This window comes from Euprymna scolopes, chromosome 38 (assembly GCF_053919585.1).
Source record: "Euprymna scolopes isolate OS-2025 chromosome 38, ASM5391958v1, whole genome shotgun sequence".
Classification (NCBI taxonomy): Eukaryota; Metazoa; Mollusca; class Cephalopoda; order Sepiida; family Sepiolidae; genus Euprymna; species Euprymna scolopes.
Genome location: NC_136519.1, coordinates 55,904,414 through 55,928,349, shown reverse-complemented (window position 1 = coordinate 55,928,349; position 23,936 = coordinate 55,904,414). Strand labels below are relative to the sequence as shown.

The following is a 23,936-nucleotide window of genomic DNA, read 5'->3' as shown; positions in this document are numbered from 1 at the left end:
TTTTTACCATTTAATAGGAAAGCTTCAAATAAACTGCTAATATTTAAAAAAAAAAAAAAAAAAAAAATTTGCAGCATACAAAAATAATGAAAATGCGAGACAAAAATCGTGTTTACATTATCGACACTTTAAAACAATGTTCCTATGTAATGACGTTTTTTAAGCCGTTCACACATCCATGTTTTAAAAATCTAGTAAAAATCAAATAATAATCATATTTTCCTGAAATGTTCGATATTCAATAATTATTAAATAAACTTACGTATTAAAAGTAGGTTTCGATAAATATATTAGCGGAAATATATTTTTAGGTGTTCTACCCCCACCCCCTATATTTCATGGTCCGAAAACTAAGCAAAATAAATGTGGGTTGATAAAAGTTTCAACATTTTTTTAAAGCTGAAAAGATCGAATAATTAAAAAATAGTAATTTTTATATAAAAAGTTTTATATAAAATCCTGTTATTTATTTTACTTACCTCCAAGTTGCAAATAAAATTGGACATAAATTCAATATTATGTTTAAAAAAAACAATACTTTCTGGATAATTTTTTTCTCGTTAATATAATTATTCGAATTACAACAAAAAAAAACAATTCTAAAAGATAATTATTTTTAAAAAAGCTTTAAATGATATTAAATTCAAATATTACGCGATATGAAGTTTAAATGGATTTTTTTAATAACAGGTTTCCAATAATAATAAAAAAAGAATATAAGACTATTGAGATAATAAAAATTGTAAATCAAAAATCAACCTTAAAAAAATTTGTTTTGATTTTTATTTAAATTCATAGAGGGTGGTTCTTATGTTTGGCGCTTTTTTTTTTTTTTTCAAAAATGTACGGAGGCTTGTAAAGAACATTATTTTTAAATACATGTGTCAGCAGAAGACGTTAAAATTAATTTTATTTTATTAACTCTAGTCTGTGTAGTTCGTTAATAAAAATGTATTTGTTTTACAAAAGGTAAGTTTTATATTATTTTTTATCCATAGCAAAAAAAAAACAAAAAAAAAAAAACAACATAACGCCATTAATAATTATAATTTCTATTTCCATAGAAATTAACACAAACACACGAAATGATGACGTCACTATTAAAATGTGTACTATTGACGTTTTACACATCGCCGTGGAGGTACCTAGTGAACACCTTGACGATTGCGAATACAGGGGGCATACTTATCGCCCTTTTCAACACTTTAATGGTTGACGTCGTTTGGACCATAGCTATAGACTTTTGTTTTTTACTTGAATTTTCGTGATTTGGGGATATATTCCTATTTTCGACATGACAAGTAAGTAGTGTAGTTTTTGCTTCAAACCACATATTTTTAAAAATCTGTCGACGCTATCTTAATAAGCACCGAATATTTTTGCTCACACCTTTCTATTCCGACATCGTGACCGTGAGTCTTCTTTCTCTTGTGCCAAACGATTATACACAACATTTTAATTTAGACGGGTTCAAACCGACGTAAATGATTGCACACTAAAAATAATTAATTTTTTGGTCAGTTTTAACTTAGTTTCCACCTTAACATTTCCTTTAAAATGACGACTTTTGTAGATTTTCGGGTATGCTGAAAACGAATATCGCATTTAAATTTTCCCCAAAAAAGTAGTTTTCCTGATATTAAGCAATGTAAATTCTTATGCTATTGCTGGTGGCTATCTTGGAATGCGTGATCGCGCGTTCGCGCATGTAAATGCAACCCTGAGAAATTATGTGCACGTGCACAAAACCATGACTGACAAATCAAGTTTAACATTTTTGGGGGGGAGGGGGAAGGAAGAAATTCGCCATTGTAGAGTCATATCCACACAAGGGAAGTTATATTTCTTTTTATATTATGGGTAAGGTGCATTTCTCACTTTTTTTAAGGATAGGAGATTCAAATCTCCCCTATTATTTTTCTTTGCCCTCATGTATAATTTAATTTTTGGAGGGGAAGGTATAAGGATAGAACATAAATATAGGATTAAATTAAATAGCCCAACTCTCTCCTGATCTACATCAATGATCTCCCAAATCACATCCTAAGATCATTCGCAGACATTTATGCTGACGACACTACAATCTATGACAACACTTCAAAGGCCGTAAATGACCAAGTTATCTCTGATTCTCTCTGCTCTGATCTTGAGCATATGGTGCAATGGGGAAAGAAGTGACTGGTTAATTTTAATGCATCTAAAATCAAGCTTCTATCTTTACATTATCAACGCTGATTCCCATCTGCCATCAATTGAAATGAATGGCTCTTGTCTTGGGGAGACTCCATGTTTTGACAAGCTTCTGGGCCTGACCTTTACTCCTGATCTGAAATGGAACATCAAATCCGTTGCCAAGGTCGCTGGAAAAATGGTGGGACCATTTTACTGCTCCAGTAAATATCTCACTGCTGATGCAATTCTCTACCTGTATAAGAGCCAAGTACGTCCAAGGATGGAGTACTGTTGCCACATCTGGGCAGGATCTGCTAGGAGCACCTGGCTTGACAGAGTTAAAAATAGACTTCATAGCCTACTAGAGAATGCCCTTTTCTCTTCCCTGCAATCTCTTCTCACAGAAGAGACGTTGCGAGTCTATCTCTGCTTTATCATTATTTTCATAGCAAGTGTTCAACTGAGCTCCAATCTATGGTCCCCCCTCCCAATATTTATGAAAAACACTCATACAGCTGAAGCCACTACCAATAATTTCCCCCACTTTTTATCTGTGCCTAAACCTAAACATAGATTCCATGAACAAAACTTTTTCTTAGAGCTGCATGCCTGCGGAACTCTCTTCCGTTTCCCTGCTTTCCCGCTGACTACAATATGGCCGTCTTTAAGTCCAACATAAAATTCTTGATGAGCCGACCCCTTGAGTAATCCAATTTACCAAATTTACACTACTAATGATTACTACAATATGTCCCATTGACTACTGTACACTCATTAACCCTTATCCTTGAGTGGCCCCTAAGCTTTGATAAGTGATGACTTCTTTGTAAAAAAAGAACTTATAAACTGCATGACCCCACACTCCATGTATTTTCTTTTGTCTTTTATTTCAACAGATTGGACACTACAATATTAAAAAAAAATTTTTTTTAAAATAAAAATTCAGTATTTGTAATGGGGTGCTCAGTTTCTAATACTACGTTCTAGTAAATTGATCCCTCATATTGGAACCACTCAAGAGAACATGCACACCCTTCTTATATAAAGGAATTTTCATTTATTAATCAAAGGGCAACAATATTATCCAATGTATTCCATAGTTTTCACTGGTCGCCATGTTTGTTTTCATGCATGCATTCAATTTTTTGTGCATCGAAAACAAACATGGTAACTAGTGAAAACAATACTAACTAATAGACAATTTAAAGGCTTCAAAATGATTTTCAAATTTTGAAGGGTCGTGAAGTAATGCAATTTTTTTCTCAGCTATCAAAAACTGGTCTACTTCTAACTCGAATGATTAGGATAGAAAATCAGTTTTTGTTTGCCACCAGCATCATTGTATTTGCACTACTTTGTTTGTATAATTTATAACTGATGCGGTTAAAAAGAAACTGAAATGCACTCTGATAGATTTAATTTAAATTATTTTAAAATAAGATTTGTAAAGGTTTACCCCGTTTTATTATTTTTTATTTCAATAAATACTTGATTAACAGTTAATAAAAAAATATGTAAGTTACAAAAAGTTTTATTATTTTTTATTTCAATAAATACTTGATTAACAGTTAATAAAAAAATATGTAAGTTACAAAAAGTTTTATCATTTTTATTTCAATAAATACTTGATTAACAGTTAATAAAAAAATATGTAAGTTACAAAAAGTTTTATTATTTTTATTTCAATAAATACTTGATTAACAGTTAATAAAAAAATATGTAAGTTACAAAAAGTTTTATTATTTTTTATTTCAATAAATACTTGATTAACAGTTAATAAAAAAATATGTAAGTTACAAAAGGTTTTATTATTTTTTATTTCAATAAATACTTGATTAACAGTTAATAAAAAAATATGTAAGTTACAAAAGGTTTTATTATTTTTTATTTCAATAAATACTTGATTAACAGTTAATAAAAAAATATGTAAGTTACAAAAAGTTTTATTATTTTTTATTTCAATAAATACTTGATTAACAGTTAATAAAAATATATGTAAGTTACAAAAAGTTTTATTATTTTTATTTCAATAAATACTTGATTAACAGTTAATAAAAAAATATGTAAGTTACAAAAAGTTTTATTATTTTTTATTTCAATAAATACTTGATTAACAGTCAATAAAAAAATATGTAAGTTACAAAAGGTTTTATTATTTTTTATTTCAATAAATATTTGATTAACAGTTAATAAAAAAATATGTAAGTTACAAAAAGTTTTATTATTTTTTATTTCAATAAATACTTGATTAACAGTTAATAAAAAAATATGTAAGTTACAAAAAGTTTTATTATTTTTATTTCAATAAATACTTGATTAACAGTTAATAAAAAAATATGTAAGTTACAAAAAGTTTTATTATTTTTTATTTAAATAAATACTTGATTAACAGTTAATAAAAAAATATGTAAGTTACAAAAAGTTTTATTATTTTTTATTTCAATAAATACTTGATCAACAAAAAAATATGTAAGTTACAAAAGGTTTTATTATTTTTTATTTCAATAAATACTTGAGTAACAGTTAATAAAAATATATGTAAGTTACAAAAAGTTTTATTATTTTTTATTTCAATAAATACTTGATTAACAGTTAATAAAAAAATATGTAAGTTACAAAAAAATTTATTATTTTTTATTTAAATAAATACTTGATCAACAAAAAAATATGTAAGTTACAAAAGGTTTTATTATTTTTTATTCAAATAAATACTTTATTAACAAAAAAATATGTAAGTTACAAAAAGACAAGTAACACACACGTACAAAATTAATCTCAAATTTTTATCAATTAATGGGTCCTTGTCTACAATTTTCCCTACATTAAAAAAAGAAAAGTCTGTATGATGTAGGTACCTATGACGGAAAGAATATATATATTTTTTCAATTTGTTTTTACATAAGCTGTAATGTGTTTCTACACAGTCATGAGCATGTTTCAGTCAGCTAGTTTTTAGTAACTAAAGATCTCATTAGACAATCCAGCTTGTATGAAAGCAAAGTTACTAACTTCATATAAACTGGATTGCCTGAAGATCTCTAGTTACTAAAAACCAGCGGCCTAAAACATGCTCATGACTGTGTAGCAACACATTATTACTTATGTAAAAACAAATTGAAAGTATACCTTACTCTACTTTGGTATTGAGCACTCTTGTATTAATCTTGTTATATTTCACTGGTTACCTTATCTCTGGAAGATAACCTCACATATATATATACTAATATATATATATATATATATATATATATATATATATATATATACTAATATATATATATATATATATATATATATATACTAATATATATATATATATATATATATACTAATATATATATATACTAATATATAAATATATACTAATATATATATATATATACTAATATATATATATACTAATATATATATATACTAATATATATATACTAATATATATATATATATACTAATATATATATATATATATACTAATATATATATATATACTTATATATATACTAATATATATATATATATATATATATATACTAATATATATATATATATACTAATATATATATATATACTAATATATATATATATACTAATATATATATATATATACTAATATATATATATATACACTAATATATATATATATATACTAATATATATATATACTAATATATATATTTATATACTAATATATATATATATACTAATATATATATATATACTAATATATATATATATATACTAATATATATATATATATATACTAATATATATATATATATATATATACTAATATATATATATATATATATACTAATATATATATACTAATATATATATATACTAATATATATATATATATATACTAATATATATATATATACTAATATACATATATATACTAATATATATATACTACTATATATATATATATACTAATATATATATATATACTAATATATATATATATACTAATATATATATATATATACTAATATATATATATATACTAATATATATATATATATATACTAATATATATATATATACTAATATATATATATATATACTAATATATATATATATATATATACTAATATATATATATACTAATATATATATATATATACTAATATATATATACTAATATATATATATATACTAATATATATATATATATAAATATATATATATACTAATATATATATATATACTAATATATATATATATACTAATATATATATATATATACTAATATATATATATATATACTAATATATATATATATATATACTAATATATATATATATATATACTAATATATATATATATATATATACTAATATATATATATATACTAATATATATATATATATACTAATATATATATATATATATATACTAATATATATATATATATATATACTAATATATATATATATATATATACTAATATATATATATATATATATACTAATATATATATATATATATATACTAATATATATATATATATACTAATATATATATATATATACTAATATATATATATATATATACTAATATATATATATATATATATATATATTAAGTAATGTGATTTATAATTTAAAAGTTTTAAAATTTTTTAAATTTAACAATCAAAATTTAATTAAATTAAAAATCAGTTTCATAAGAAGGAACAACAACAAAGTCAATTATCTGTACGATCGTTTCGGAAATCCGTGCTTTTTATTTGTGGTATACATGAAGTCACGTAGAATAATTATACATAGTTTTTTTGGTAAGCACGGTCTCCTCATCAGCAAATTTAGGAGGATTTCTATTGAATTGAAAAGACACCAAAAATAAACCTAGCATTAAAAGTAAGGCAGATGAATCTGAAAAATTGAAGTAAAAGGTTTGGATATAAAATTTATAAGAAAATTAATAAGAAAATTTGTATAGGTTAGAGATAGAAATGAGTAGAAAAAATATATATATTTTTGAATTTACATAATAAATTTGATTTAAAAATATATAGATATATAATTACCTTTTGGTTTTTCTTTTTTTCTACGTGACTTCATGTATACCACAAATAAAAAGCACGGATTTCCGAAACGATCGTACAGATAATTGACTTTGTTGTTGTTCCTTCTTATGAAACTGATTTTTAATTTAATTAAATTTTGATTGTTAAATTTTAAAACTTTTAAATTATAAATCACATTACTTAATATTGAATTAGCTCTAGGACATTTAACTATCGAGCTTATTATATATCTAAATTACAACGAGCATTTCCTGTATTTTAATTAAACTAGTAATTTCACTATTACATTAAAATACACTTAGCTCTTTAGACTATTATTCTAATCTCCTTTAAATTATATATATATATATATATATACTAATATATATATATATATATACTAATATATATATATATACTAATATATATATATATATATACTAATATATATATATATACTAATATATATATATATACTAATATATATATATATATACTAATATATATATATATACTAATATATATATATATATACTAATATATATATATATATATATATATATATATATATATACTAATATATATATATATACTAATATATATATATATATATACTAATATATATATATATACTAATATATATATATATATATATATATATACTAATATATATATATATATATACTAATATATATATATATACTAATATATATATATATATATATATACTAATATATATATATATATATACTAATATATATATATATATATACTAATATATATATATATACTAATATATATATATATATATATACTAATATATATATATATATATACTAATATATATATATATATATACTAATATATATATATATATACTAATATATATATATACTAATATATATATATATATACTAATATATATATATACTAATATATATATATATATACTAATATATATATATATATATATACTAATATATATATATATATATATACTAATATATATATATATATACTAATATATATATATATATATACTAATATATATATATATACTAATATATATATATATATATATATATATACTAATATATATATATACTAAAATATATATATATACTAATATATATATACTAATATATATATATATATATACTAATATATATATATATATACTAATATATATATATACTAATATATATATATATATACTAATATATATATATACTAATATATATATATATATATATACTAATATATATATATATATACTAATATATATATATATATATACTAATATATATATATATATATATATACTAATATATATACTAATATATATATATATACTAATATATATATATATATACTAATATATATATATATATATACTAATATATATATATATATATACTAATATATATATATATATATATATATACTAATATATATATATACTAATATATATATATATATATATACTAATATATATATATATATACTAATATATATATATATACTAATATATATATATACTAATATATATATACTAATATATATATATATACTAATATATATATATATATATATATATACTAATATATATATATACTAATATATATATATACTAATACTAATGTATATATATACTAATATATATATATATATATACTAATACTAATACTAATATATATATATATACTAATATATATATATACTAATATATATATATATACTAATATATATATATGTACTAATATATATACTAATATATATATACTAATATATATATATACTAATATATATATATATATATATACTAGCATATATATATATATACTAATATATATATATACTAATATATATATATATACTAATATATATATATATATATACTAGCATATATATATATATACTAATATATATATATACTAATATATATATATATACTAATATATATATATACTAATATATATATATATATATACTAATATATATATATACTAATATATATATATATATATATACTAATATATATATATACTAATATATATATATATACTAATATATATATATATACTAATATATATATACTAATATATATATATATATGTATATATATATATACTAATATATATGTATATATATATATACTAATATATATGTATATATATATATATACTAATATATATGTATATATACTAATATATATATATACTAATATATATATATATATGTATATATATATATACTAATATATATATATATATGTATATATATATATACTAATATATATGTATATATATATATATACTAATATATATGTATATATATATACTAATATATATATATATATACTAATATATATATATGTATTAGTATATTTGGGCAGCATTTTTTTCTCTAATGCATGTTCCATTAAAGAGCAGGGATACTTCCTGTGTTTTTTTTGTAATGCATTTTCTTCTTTTTAGTGGGATAAGGTTCGAATGTTCTGTTTGAGTGTAAAAAGAAATTTGCCATAGTTGCAAACGTTTTCAACTTCCATGAGTTGTCTTCAGTGATGAATTAAAAATTGCATTGGTGAATTTTATTGAAGAGACAATCGCAATCGTCTAAAATCTTTAAAAGCACTTAAGCGTGCTTTCCCATTCATATTGAGCCTGATTGATGGTCGGTTTTTTCATACAGATGACTAGGGCTTTAATAATTGGGAGGTGCAGATCACAGTGTGAAATGGCTAAAATGGCGGTTTTTTTAATTATTATATTCCTAAATTCAGTTTTGGTGATGTCATGTACTGTAAGGTGTTGGTAAATGGAGCTATTTGGGGAACATAGGTGGCATGTTAGTCAGTGAGAGATACTGGTTCTAGTCATACTGATACACAGGTTATTTTTGGAGACACATTCTCCTACAGGGCATTTAGTATATATATATATATATATATATATATATATATATATATATATATATATATATATATATATATGTATATATGAAACTGCAAAAAGTATTGAATAATTGTATAAAGTTTAGCTAATGCTTGGGTAGCACCAGTTCCCTATTTACATGTTCAAATGGAAGCATTTACACAGATGAATCAAAGTAACAGCACAAAAACAATAATGTATGTTAAAAAAAGTAAAAAAAAAAAACAGATGCTAAGTCTGAAATGCTCCCTGGTGAGTGTATGTGTAAATGTGTAATGTCTATCTCTGCTTTATGTTTTCATAGCAAGTGTTCAACTGGTAATGCTACAAACTCAAGTTGCAGTACTTTTTTTTTCTTTTTAAACGAGTATAGAATCTTTGCTGCATTAATTTTTCTATTTTTCAGTTTTTTAATTTTGCTATTCAATTCACCTGAAAATTTGAGTTTATCTTAAAAAAAATATTTGATATACGTTTACAACATGCCCTCTCTCATCTAAAAGTATTAAATAAAAATTTAGAGGGTGATTAAGAAATCCTCAGGAAATATTAAAACCAGAGAGTAGAAGTTTACATTAAACTTACATAAAAATCCCTCCTCCTTTCTTTATCTGTTAAAAATTATTAAGCGTTATAGTTAGTTAGTTGTAAGCTGGCCATCATGATTATATGGCAGTCATAAATAGTAACATTTATTTTTGCTCTGAGAGCGGCCCCTATTAGATGGATGGGTCACATGATATCCAATCAGCCTCCAGGAGTCATTAATTTCAACTGACACTTGAAGAACTACTTCAACCCATTTTGGAATCGTGGACAGTAGTTAGAGAGTTTAGTGGAAGCAATGAAGGAAGGAGTCCCCTTTCTTTCCTACCTATGTCAACTGAACCGCTGAGCACCAACTACCTTCACCTGAAGATAGACTGTTCAATACGCATAGACTTTCAGCAGCCAAAGAAATTTCTTGTTTAATTTCGTTTTTCCCTTCGACATTGTCCAATTTTCTCCAACCTACGCCCAACAGGTAACAGAAATAAATACTCTATTTGTTTATAAAAGAGGTTTTGTTTTCTTTTTATGTGACTATTGTTCTCGTTGTTACAAATAATATTGGAGAAACGTTTTAACAGTCTATAAGATGAGCTCTTATAGTTGGGTTAGGGTTAACAAATCTAAGCCTGCCTTTAAAGCTCATATTGTCTAAACATATATATGTATGCTTACAGATACAGAGAAAACAGATAGAAAATGGGTGAGATAAGATAATAGCCTTAAAAATATAAATAAAATGAAAACCATAGGCTGAATAATTCATTAAGAATGTACTACAAAAACTGGTCTGCTTGAACTGGAATGAATAGGATGGAAAACCAGTTTTTATTTGCCACGAACATCATTGTATTTGCACTACCATGTTTGTGTAACTTTTTGAAAAAAGAAAAACAAGAATGGTTAATCTTATAATGTGTCAATTTAATTTGCACGCTTAGCACTGACAATACTATTTCAAGTATGCTCAAAAAAATGTGACCTCACATCTAAAAAGAATTTATTTTTAATGCACAAAATAACAAAAAAAAAACACTGAAATGTATTTGTATAATGAATGAATATGCATCACTTTTATCGCTTTTAGTTCCTGGTTTGATAAATCGATAAATCAGATTTGTTTCAGAACTGGTTTTGGCCACATTGAATAACCTTTAATCAATAAATCGTGTCCACTAAGAATGACGTCATCCTGCAACGTTGAAATCAAAATGAAGAAAAAATATTGTTCTTTTCTAAATTGTGTTTCAAAATATTAGAAACATATTCTTGACGATGACAAAACTTTTAAACAATATATTAGCAAAGATCAATTTAATTATTATTTTTAACGTTTAAATTGACCTTAAGTAATTTATTAATAAATAAACTGTTATTGAATTCTATTAATCTATTAGTAGTGGATATAAAGTTCTGATATGGCGGCAACCAGAATAGTATAATGTAAAAAACATAATCATATTCGATGAAAACTAATGCTATAACACTAATGAAGTTTTGCTATCATAAACATAACATTAAATGAAGACAACATTAATGATGCTTTGTTATGTCTTTGTTTAATGCTATGTCTGCTATCATGCTTACAAAAGATTATTAGTATTATGTTGTTGCCTTTTTGTTATGTTTCATTATGTTTGTTATTATGGTAGCAAAACGTCATCAGTGTTATATCTTTGTTTAAGGTTATTCCTGTTATCATGCTAACAAGGCTTTATTAGTGTTATGTCGTAGTTTAATGCTATGTCTATTATCATGGTAACCGAAACAGGATTAGTGTTATGTTTTATATCATGGTGACAAAACACTGTTACTAACACTAGCAATGTTTTGTCAGCAGGAGTAATAGTAAAGAAGTAAACAACACTAATCACATTTGTTATTATGATAATACACATATTAAAGTTTCTTACCATGATAATAGAAATAACATTAAATGATATAACACTAATAACGTTTTGTTACTGTGATAACATACATAACATTAAACACATACATAACACTAATGAAGCCTTGTTAACATGATAGACATAACATTAAACAATGCCATAACACTAGTAACGTTTTTTATTATGATAATCGACATGATATTACATAAACACGAATGTGTTATTACCATGAAAAAAGGCATAATATTAAATAAGGATATAGCACTAACAACGTTTTATTACCATAATAGACATATTGTACCATTAAACAAAATCTAGCACTAATAACATAACATCAAATAAAGACATAATACTGGAATGGTTAGAATCAGTCTGTCATAATTTTTAAGCAACAGTTCAATCAGTCGGTCATAAATTTTAAACAATAGTTCAATCAGTCGGTCATAATTTTTAAGCAATAGTTCAATCAGTCGGTTATAAATTTTAAACACTAGTTCAATCAGTCGGTCATAAATTTTAAACAATAGTTTAATCAGTCGGTCATAATTTTAAACAATAGTCTGTTTGACTTTTACAAAGTTTATGCACCATGATGTTTGCTCACTCATTGTGGCCGGAAGCTCCAATATGGAATGGCCAGTGTCATTATTCAGAAGAGTCTTGATTGGAACATGAGTCCTTCCAGCTCATTGCTTGATCTCTGAAAACCACAGGAACATTTTTCCAGTATGTACATTGTGTTGGGATACATGTTCAACTAGTGTCAAAATGACAGTGTTGAACAGCTGCAAATATGCATGAGAGGCAACCATACAGCACTTTGTTAGATGGTTTCACCACAATTTGATCTTGAAGATGATGTGTAGCATTTCAGTGAAGAATTCAAGCTTCATAGATTGTGCAATATTTAGTGCCCAAGTGTTTGGTCCGATGCCTTAAAAACTTTTTCTCATTCTTGATCGCAACTTTCCAGATTTTTTCAAGATATCTAATATGTGTATATTGGCCAATATGTGTATTCATAATGAGAGTTGTTGAATTTTTCTAGATATTTGGAATTCTGAACACTTTCGATTGGTGATGAAAACAAACATGTCATATTGTATTAAAGTTTTTGTATAAATTCTTCAAATTCTATTTGTGGTACAAGGATGGGTGCCCCTGTCTACTAAACTGAATTTCCTGATGTTGAAGGCTGACCTTCAGGGGAGTGGGGTCAAATAATTTGTTACAAAAACAGCATAACAAGCAGTTTTCTTTTTCTTTTTTCAAATCTATGTTTGTCCAGCAGGATGTTGCATTCTACAACAGGCGTGACACCCGCTGGAGCCCGAGTCCCTGAATATGTCATGCCAAAAAATGACATCTTATCAGGTGACTGGAAATCTCATGTGTGGCGAGGGCCTGCTCACTATATACCATCCGAGAGGCGATGGATTGCTTACCATAATTACCGGTGCCTCCCATTGTTAGCCAAAAGAGATGCCAAGGATTTGCAGTCAGAGACCGAATATGTTGATTTCATAAGATCAGTAGACACACCTTCAGGTAAGTACCAACAAAATTAAGATATTTTCTTCTTGATTGCCTCGGGCGGACAAACATTTTAGCCAATCCTTTCTCAATTTAAATTTGTATTTCAACAAAAACAAGCACAAATGGATATTGTTAAGATGCATCTATTCAATTTTATTATTTCAAACTTAAGCATGACAGACCAATGAAAATGATACATGCCAAAGACACTGCTATTTCAAACTAAAATGTGATGGGTTGATGAAAATGCTATTACAAACTTAAGCATATAGTACATGCAGACAAACTGACAGACATACTTATAGAAATCTATGGGCATATCTAAAAAAAAATGCTTTGAAAAATAGATTTTTTTTTTTGTTAGCCAAAAATTTTACAGAAATTGGAAGTTTGTGAATTTTTATGGCAGCTACTACTTTTTTTACCTCCTTTGCATAAATTAAATTAAATACAGCCCACATTTTGATACCTTACACCTAGAAGCTGTGTTCTGAAATTCACAATGATCAGTCAATTAGTTTATGAGTTAATCCTGTACATACAAATATATATATACACTCGTCTAGCTACAACCACTATCAATAATTTCTCCCACTCTTTATCTTTACCCAAATCTAAACACAAATTTCATGAACATTTCCTAGAACTGTTCCACGGGCCTGTTTTCCAGCTGACTACAATATGGTTATGTTCAAGTCCAATGTAAACAAGTTTTTGTTACCCCTTCCCTAAATAATCTATTTTTACCCCATTTCCACCATTACAGGCTTGAAATTTGGTATATAGTATATTCAGACATGTGAAAAACTTTTTAATCAGTTTTCATCGAGACAAAAAGGGCTGCAAAGGGGTCAAAATTAAAAAATTGGTACGTGGGGGGGGGCGATTTTTTTTACTTGTTTGTTGTTTCACAACTGTGCATGCGTGAATCGTTCTCATGACAAATTGCGTATGTTCATAATAAATAGATTTTTAAAGCCTTTTTTAAAGAACGTGTCACGCTGGCTTCATGGTTATCGTATTTGGCTCACTATCTTTAGGTTTTGGTTTCGATCTCAGCTTGAATATTTTTTTTTACTTACAAGAAATTAAATGTTTAGAAAAAATATAATATTTATGCATATTTTATGACTGGGCAATGCCGGGTGGCCTGCTAGTATTATATATTGCTAAGAGAATTTCACTATGATATATTGTATATACTCTTTGATGAATGAGTAAAAGTCTTTTATATCAGACTGTGCCAATGTACAATTTCTTTTCTGATTAATATTATTGGGATTTTCTCAATTAGGCATTAGGTATAAAATATATTGTGATGCCAGTTAGAGAAAAGAAATACAACCCAGTTGAAAAAAAAACTTGTATTTCAAAGGAGGAAAAGAAAGAAAAGTAAGAGAAGAAATGTATCTCGCAAATAACTGGTATTTGCAGGAACTTATCTCAAGAGATTCATCCTTATAACAGTCTTTAATTCTCTGCAGTCATTTCGCTGGGTTGTAAAAACAGGAATTCTTGAAATTCTTGCCTTTCTGTGATGCTAGCACTGATATGAATCACTGCATGTGTCTTGCTGTGTTTTCAGTGCAGCAGCAGCAGTTGTATTTTCTAGCGTTCACAGCAAAAGAAGAAACTTGGAATTTTGCAGGCACTTAAACCTTGCAGAATTCATTAACCAGCCAGTGATTCATTGTTTTTCGACAGAAAGAAATTTGTAAGATTTGCCATTTTAAGGGATGGTATTGTGTTAATTCTTTTAATATTGTTAAACTTGTGTGAAATAACATTTGAAACATGGCTACAGCTTTTGTTGCAAGATCCAATGCTTTGATTTTTGAACCATGAAAAAAAAAAAAACCCTGATACAATCATTTCTTTTATTAACCCTACCAGATTGAGTTACTTATAACCCGGTAATTTCTGAAAATGCTATATACCGAGTTTCTGCTAAGCTAGTATTATTCTGACCATGTGTTTTTGTGTTGTCAGGTAGCTACCACTGGCCCTGATGCCTCTTCATGAAATTCTTCATATGGGCTTGCTTCAACTCCAATGTGCTGTGCCTTTTTACACAAGGTGTTGCCAGAAAACCTATGTACTTTACAAGATACATTTAAACACTGTCTGGAACTGGTAGGAAACTACTGTTCTACAGCCGTTTGCAGAAGACAACAAGAACCCTGTTCTGAACGCCTGAAGCCAGGCAACCATTTCCGTAAAATTCCCTTTGGCACCTCATCTTACCACATCTGTGCTGTGTGTATGGAGAAACACCTGAGATACAACAGACAACATCCTGGAGTATCTTATAAAAACAACCTCCAAAAGAAGGTGAAGACAAAGTTCTGGTGCATCCACTGCAGAAAGTACCTGTGCATCAAGGAGGGCTCCACCTGTTGGGTGGACTGGCACACAAAGGCTAAATACTGATAGTAAATGAAAGGCAAAAAATTACTAATGCTTTGAAATTTCTTTTCACAATTTTGCCCAGGAGGTTAGGTACAAGGGTAAATTACGTTAAGTAGCTCAGATCTGGTAAGATTAAGAGTTACAAGTTTTAGAATAATCAATTTAAAGAATTAATATTCATTAGAGAGCTGTGGAATGTTAGTTATTATAAGCAACATATTTTATGATGAACGCAGGTGTTTAACCGACAACATGAAAGGGAAAACCAAGACAGTTTTATAAGCAAAACTGGAATAGGGCCAACCACTTCCCTAGATGAGTTCATAATTAACGGATACTCTAATTTAACATCTAAATCTGATCCCCAAGATCGCCATGGGCATGGAATATATGCCTACATTAAAGATGGCTTCCCATGTGGCAGGGAAATCTCTAGAAAAGATCCTAATTTACCTTATATGTGCTTCCGGATTGCACTTGCTTACACCACTGCATTTATATTTGCCCTCTATCGGCCCCACAACAGCGGAGTTACTATCTTTAAGAGCATATCTGAGTAAATAGACCACATCCTGTCTGCACATCCTTCGACTAACATCCACATCTGTTGTGACTTCAACGTCCATAACGTGGCATGGTTGACCCACTCAAATAAAACGGACGATGAGGGGAGGTTCTGTCATGATTTTTCCATTGCTTATGACCTCACTCAAATTGTTCGCAAGCCCACCCGTGTGCCCGATACTACAGGTCAATATGCAAACCTCCTAGACCTTTTTCTCTCAACTTCCCCTGAGCTATGTTCATGTTCCGTTCTTTCTCCTCTAGGATCCTCCGACCACTCCGTTGTATCAGTTTAGATAAAAATGAAATGTAATGTCCTCAGACGTACCCCTCCACCATACTGTATACTGGTACTCCATGGCTGACTGGGATAGCTTCCGTACATTTATATCTGATCTACCTCTGCATTCCATGTTTAAAAAGGATGTGTCCTCTATAGTATCAGACCTGACCGAATGGTTAATTGTAGGCATAGACCGATTCATACCATCTAAAAAATTCCAACAAAAACCTACCAGCCAGCCATGATTCTCCTCAGAAGGTGCTGCTGCCATTGCGCACAGAAATCACTTTTTCCATAGCTACCAACGTAATAGATGCACTGAGACTAAAGCTGCTTTCAGGAACGCCAACAACCACTGTAAAAGAGTAATAAAAAATGCAAGAGAGCTATATGCCCAGTCTGTTAAATCCAGCGGCTTGGTTCCCACCAGTTTTGGCAAATAACAAATAGGATCCTGAACAGAAGTTTGTGATCTATCCCAACCATTATCAACGGATCAGAGGTCATCTCGTCATCTTCAGACAAGGCCAAACTATTTACCAAGAACTTTGCAGCTAATTCTACCCTATGCGAGGAAGGCTATCAACTTCCCATATTTACTCCTATAACACACAACACGCTAGGTAACATACAAATATCTGTGCATGAGGTTGCCAAGCTAATTAAGAACCTTGATTCCAGTAAAGTTACTGGCCCTGACAGCATCCCAATTATAGTGTTAAAAAAGCTTCAACCAGAACTTGCTCCCATACTTACGAAACTGTTTAAACGTTGCCTTAAGGAGAAGTGCTTTCCAACACCCTGTAAAACCTCATCAGTATGCCCTATATTTAAGAACAGGTGATATGTCATTTCCCTCTCAGCACAGACCAATAAGTCTCCTGTGTATCATGAGTAAGTTGCTGGAATCCATATTAAATAAAGAAATAGTCAACCACCTCAGCAGAAATAATCTTCTTAGTGACACGCAATATGGTTTCCATTCTGCAAGATCTACCACAGATGTGCTAACAGTTATAGGATTAGTGAATCTCTTGACAAAGGCTTCCTTTCCAAGGCAATTGCTCTTGACATATCAAAGGCATTCGACAAGGTATGGCATAAAGGCCTACTTCACAAGATTTCTAGCTACGGTATAACTGGAAATATTCTCTCTATCATTAAATCATTTCTCTCTGATAGGCTCATAAGAGTAGTGGTTGATGGATAAAAATCAGAGGCCTGCAGTATTAATGCTGGAGTCCCTCAAGGGTTCAACTCTCTGTTCCATCTGCCTGCTTCCCTCCTGACTACAACTTGATATCTTCAAGTCCAACGTAAACAAATTCCTGATGAACCGCCCCCTGAAGTAGACACTTCAAATATCCACACTAACGTACTGTACTTACAATAACCCTTATCCCTGAGTGGCTTCCGGGCCTTGATAAGTGGTGACCACCTTGTAAAAAAAGAAAAGAAAAAAAGAACAACTATGCACTGTTTGAGAAAATGTATAAAAGTTTGTTTTTGTTGAGAGCATCAAGTTCTTTGTAAACATAGATTTCATAGAAGTGGGTCTTTCTTTGTTGGTTCTTCACGCTTCTGTTTGAAATTGGATTTGCATCTGTCATGCTAATCTGAAAATTACATTTTTATTGATCTGCATTACTCTAAGTTTGAAATAGCATTATCACAGATATGCCATGCTTAAGTTTAAAATCGCATTTTCATCAGTCTTGAGTTTGAAATGCTTGAGACTTACCACTTCCAGCTAAGAATCAGTTAAGAACATTGTGAAAATGTTTCTGATTCAATAATTTCTCAGTGATAAGTAAGAAATATGGATAAAATTGTTGAGGAAGTAATTATAACAGCTAACCTATGTTTTATCAACATATCTTTGCTATGACATCGTCAATAAGCAAATGTGATAAAAATGTCACTGATGCATGTACTTACAAATCCTGACAAAAATATTTTCATTATTAAAAACAAACAACAAAAAAGAAATATTCCAATCTCTATTGGATACATTTTTATTTTAATTTCTATTTATAAAAAAATAGTTTCACTATTAAATATTTTGGGACAAAAAAGATTTCTATGATTGAATATGTATGTAAAAAACATCTGATTATTTATAAACAGAAAAGGATACTAAATTTTATATAAAATTTGACATTTTATCATGACTGGAAAATTGTTTTCATTTTAGGAGAGTTCTGTCCACAGCAAGGAAAGATTTAACAAAATCCTCTCCCTATGTTTCTTAACTTGCTAAATCTGTCTAAATTTGCCAGGATGTTAAAATGCACAAATACCCAAAATTCATATTTTTATGCAAAAACACATTTATTAAATAATAGCTGGTCGCCTGGCATTGCCCAGTCGTACAATACACTTAAACATGATATTTTAATTTATGCAGATTGCATATGTATTATTATAGAAGCAATCCTGTATTGAATATTATATATTACAAGGAATAATTTGTCCGGTGGACTAATTCACAAAAAAAATTTTTTTTAAATAAAAAATAATAATGATAATGTCGTTCATCAAAATTTGTTTGTGTCTGTTTACAATATCACATCAGCTGATATTTGGGCTTGATGATGAATGCCCTGAAAAAGTCACTTCTGATTGTTTAGTTTTAAAATATGCGAATGAAGAAATGATTGATTTTAAATGGTGCCTTTTTTCTTTTATTGTAAATTAAATACATTAAAAAGAAATAAATTAAAATGAAATGGTGAGGTACACCCAGGCTTGAACATATGATCTGTAGTCAAATGCTTTACCACTGAGCTACATCTCTAGATAATAATAAATCTGTTTTTTTTTTTAAAGAAGAAATAATTTGCTAAGATTTCATTATTTCCCTTGGCCACTGTAATGTAAAATATTCCCCTATAAAAATTATTTTTTATCTCTAAGAGAGAAAGACTATTTTTAAGATGGGATTTTTCGATTTCCAAAATTGATTTACTAAAATTTTATTATTTCCAATGTTGCCAACTAAGATTAAAAAAAAAAACAAAAAAAAAAACACTAGATCAGGGAAAAGAAATCTCCAGAAAATCGCTAGATTTTCAACTTTTAGCATCTGAAATTATCAAAAACCGTTAATTTAACCCCCCCCCCCACATACACACACTATTTTAACTTCCTACCCTACATAAAAATATCATGATATTCAAAATATTCTGTGTTTTCTCAATATATATTTTATTGAAGCGGTTGGCTCTCAAGAAGTTTTTCACATTTTATCAGGTAGTTTTATCCGTTTTTCAGAGAAGGGTATATTTTGTTTTGCAAGAAACAAATCATAAAATCAGTGTTTAATATAATAAAATTGAAATATATTACAAACTAAACATCACAATAATGGCATACCTAAATATTTAATATTGCCGAATAAATTGTCCTCAGATATCAGAAAAATTAATATTTGCAAAATAAAATTAAAAACGAAATCGGCAAAATGCAGGCACCGCATTTATACATGAATTGATTTATTTTAGAACCATTCTGAAGGGAAGGCTTGGGAGGATAGGTAAAAATGGTACAAAGGTATAAATGGGAAAAATAGCACAAGATGAAAATCTTTGAGAATATATATAAAGAGAAAACATTATGTAGTTTATCAATTTAAAAAATCAATTGTACCTATATTTAAAAACACATAAGGACTCTTAGCTATCTTACTTCAAAAATAAGATTCTGCTTTTTTAGGCTATTACATGTGACATTTCGAAAAAATATTTTAGAATTTAAATTAGGGGATCATTTTTCACATAAATGTTTATTAAAATGATCCCTCATTTCTAGGACATTCTAACTTTTGGGGACAGATAACTAACCTTTAATGTCTGTCTAATCCTAAGTCTGACTCACAGTGTCATAAAAACCACACAAAATCATCTTAAAAAGTAAAACATGCAGAATTTATCTCCCATAGCCAAATAAAAAATGCTTAACAGTCTTGAATCCTAAACTGGTAAAAAGCCTTGGAAATAAGGGTGTAACTTTACATTAAATTGAGCAGTACTTTTCCTGGCCACCATCATGTACATTGGAGTATGTTTTAGTCAGCTCTAAATATTTTAAAAATGAAAAATTATGATTTAAATATTTGCCAATTTTACAATAGATTTTTATTTTCAGTTTATGTGTTTATTTTTTTATTTTTCCAAATAAAATTGAAGTATAATATCTGTGTGGATACTATACTTTATCTTTTCTGTTCTTGATCAATGAAGGAGAACTCCTTTAAAATTGAGGATTAAAAAAGTTGCCCCAATCCCCAATGCTTCTTTTTGAGGGTAGCAGGGTTTTCACTAAATTAAAAACTGACCTTGTGTCTTACTTTGCTATCATTTTCAAGAATTTAACCTTCCCACCCGTTAAGCAATAAGCATCCATTTGTTTATTTTTTTTTAATTCAATGTGTAAAAATCACTTTGAACAACATATTTTGAAATTTGGAAAAATATTCAGTTTTAGCACATTAAAAGTATGCATGTTGGTAGATAATTAAATTCTACTGCGTTTGATATAATTTTTTTGCATTTGTTGCTTTTTTTTTTTTTTTAAATAATTTTTGATTGCTAACTTTTCTACACTTTTACCAACTGAATAAATATTTTTAAATTAAGGGTAGTGTTTTTTTTTTTTTATTTTATTTTTTTTTTTTATTACATTTTCACCCCAAACAAGGCAAATTACCACTTTGGTGTAGGGGGCTACTATCAGGGGCAACACTACTGGGGTACTATGTAGGGATTTGGGCAGCAAGGTGTCGGTTCACGTTACACTTGAACTTCTGCACGTCAGTACTGTTGGGGAAGCTTAGATTGTATTTTGATCTTTAGAGGCTGGAAACCCCCCTCCCCCAATAAAAAGGACTGTGAAAAAACAATTTTATAGCAAGTTTAAGAATAGTTAACTGAAAAAAATGGTGAAGAAAAAGAAAAACAATAACATAAATAAAAACAAGCAGACAATAAATAATCGTTATGAAAAGCAATAAATGTTACTTTTCTACCTACTTGAATGAGTTTAGTTTATGTTTTAAAGTACTTTTGAGCACTTTTCTTTCTTTTTTTTAATCTTAAATTGCGGGTTTATGGTGTCAGATATCTCCAGATTTTCTAGAAAAAACCCAGTAGCCGTTAGATCAAAATTTTACCCGCTAAATTGCAAACAAAATCTCCAGATCTAGCGAGAAAACTGCTAAATTGGCAACAATGATTATTTCCCTTTACCGGTATAACATAAAATATTCCTCTGTAAAAATTTTTCTTTTTTATCTATAAGAAAGATTTTTGATACTTATCAGATAAATTTCTGTACAAAACATATAAATTAGTTTCTGACAGACATATAAATTAGTTTTGTGTGAAATTTACAAAAGATAGGCTCAGCTGTTTTGGAATTTATGTAGGAGCAACTCACACACACAAAGTCACTTTTATATAATAGTAGATAGATGTATGTAAAAAAAGTTATTTATTAAAAATATATTTTTACTATTAAGTATTTTTATAAAATAACATATTTTCATGATTAAATATGCAATTAAAAAAACATATACCTTTGAGTATTTGTAAAAAAGAAAGCATTCCGATTATAAAAAATATGTTAATAAAATAAAATTGTAAATTGCCAAAGAAAAAAATCAGTTTGATGAGTTGACATAATATACACAGGGAACTGATTTTCGCTCTTCACTGTTTTCTTCTGAACAAATTCTTAGCAGGAAATGGTGAGTCTATGCATTCTCTTTCCAAATTAAAGTACAACTTCAGATGAAAACAAGTAACCACAAAGATTACGATACCCAAATTAAAATACAAATTTAACCCAACAGAAACAGACCCTGTTTCTGAGAGGCAACAAAAACTAACCCCAGAAAAATAAACTATCAGACCCCCAGAGGGTCAATTAACCCCTCTATCAGAATATACATATATCACTCCAGAAAGACAACTTGAATGGCCAGCCTTGTCTATGAAAATAAAAGAAAAACTGATTTCTAGGGGGGTTGTGTATTTTGCTAGCTATTATTTTGGGGGAAAAAAATGAGTCATGACTACAGCAGGGTCTTTCATATCTGAATGAACATTATTTTCATGAGTGAAGAAATTGAATTCTGTGTGAAAAACTCCAAATTAAAGATATTTCTCATACTCACAGATGTGCAAAACATGCTGCTTAATGCATGTTTACACAATTACAAAGTGTAATCCACTAAACAGATTAAAAATTTTAGCGGGAAAAGATTTTAAATGAAAGAATGATACATAGAGGCTAACTTAAGATCAGAAGGTTGTATATTCAGATCACCTTAGCAGCACCATTCTATACAGCATGGATTGTAAAACAATCTCTTAAAATATTTTATAACAACAAAACAGTCATCAAATGAAAGGAAAAGAAAGCTCTTCAATAAACAACAATGATATGCTGAAAGTTAACACATTGTCACAGTAAAGTTCAGATAATAAAACATCATGTCATATTCTCTTATCATTCAACTGTTTCGTCGACCACGTTTGACCTCTACCCCTTGGCTTTCAACTTCACATTACCTGTTTCTAAGTACA

At 27.4% G+C, this 23,936-nt stretch overlaps 1 protein-coding gene across 2 annotated transcripts in view; it reads left to right on the top strand.

Moving 5' to 3' along the window:
- Nucleotides 1-23,936, top strand: part of LOC145263155 (uncharacterized) — a 29,120-nt gene that overhangs the window by 4,362 nt on the left and 822 nt on the right. The window contains exon 2 of one of the 2 annotated variants that reach the window (XM_080120154.1): nucleotides 13,849-14,105. In XM_080120154.1, the coding sequence (XP_079976280.1) occupies nucleotides 13,849-14,105 (257 nt within the window). Of the gene's footprint in view, nucleotides 1-13,845; nucleotides 14,106-23,936 lie in introns of both variants that reach the window. The other variant, XM_080120153.1, reaches the window with a different exon arrangement.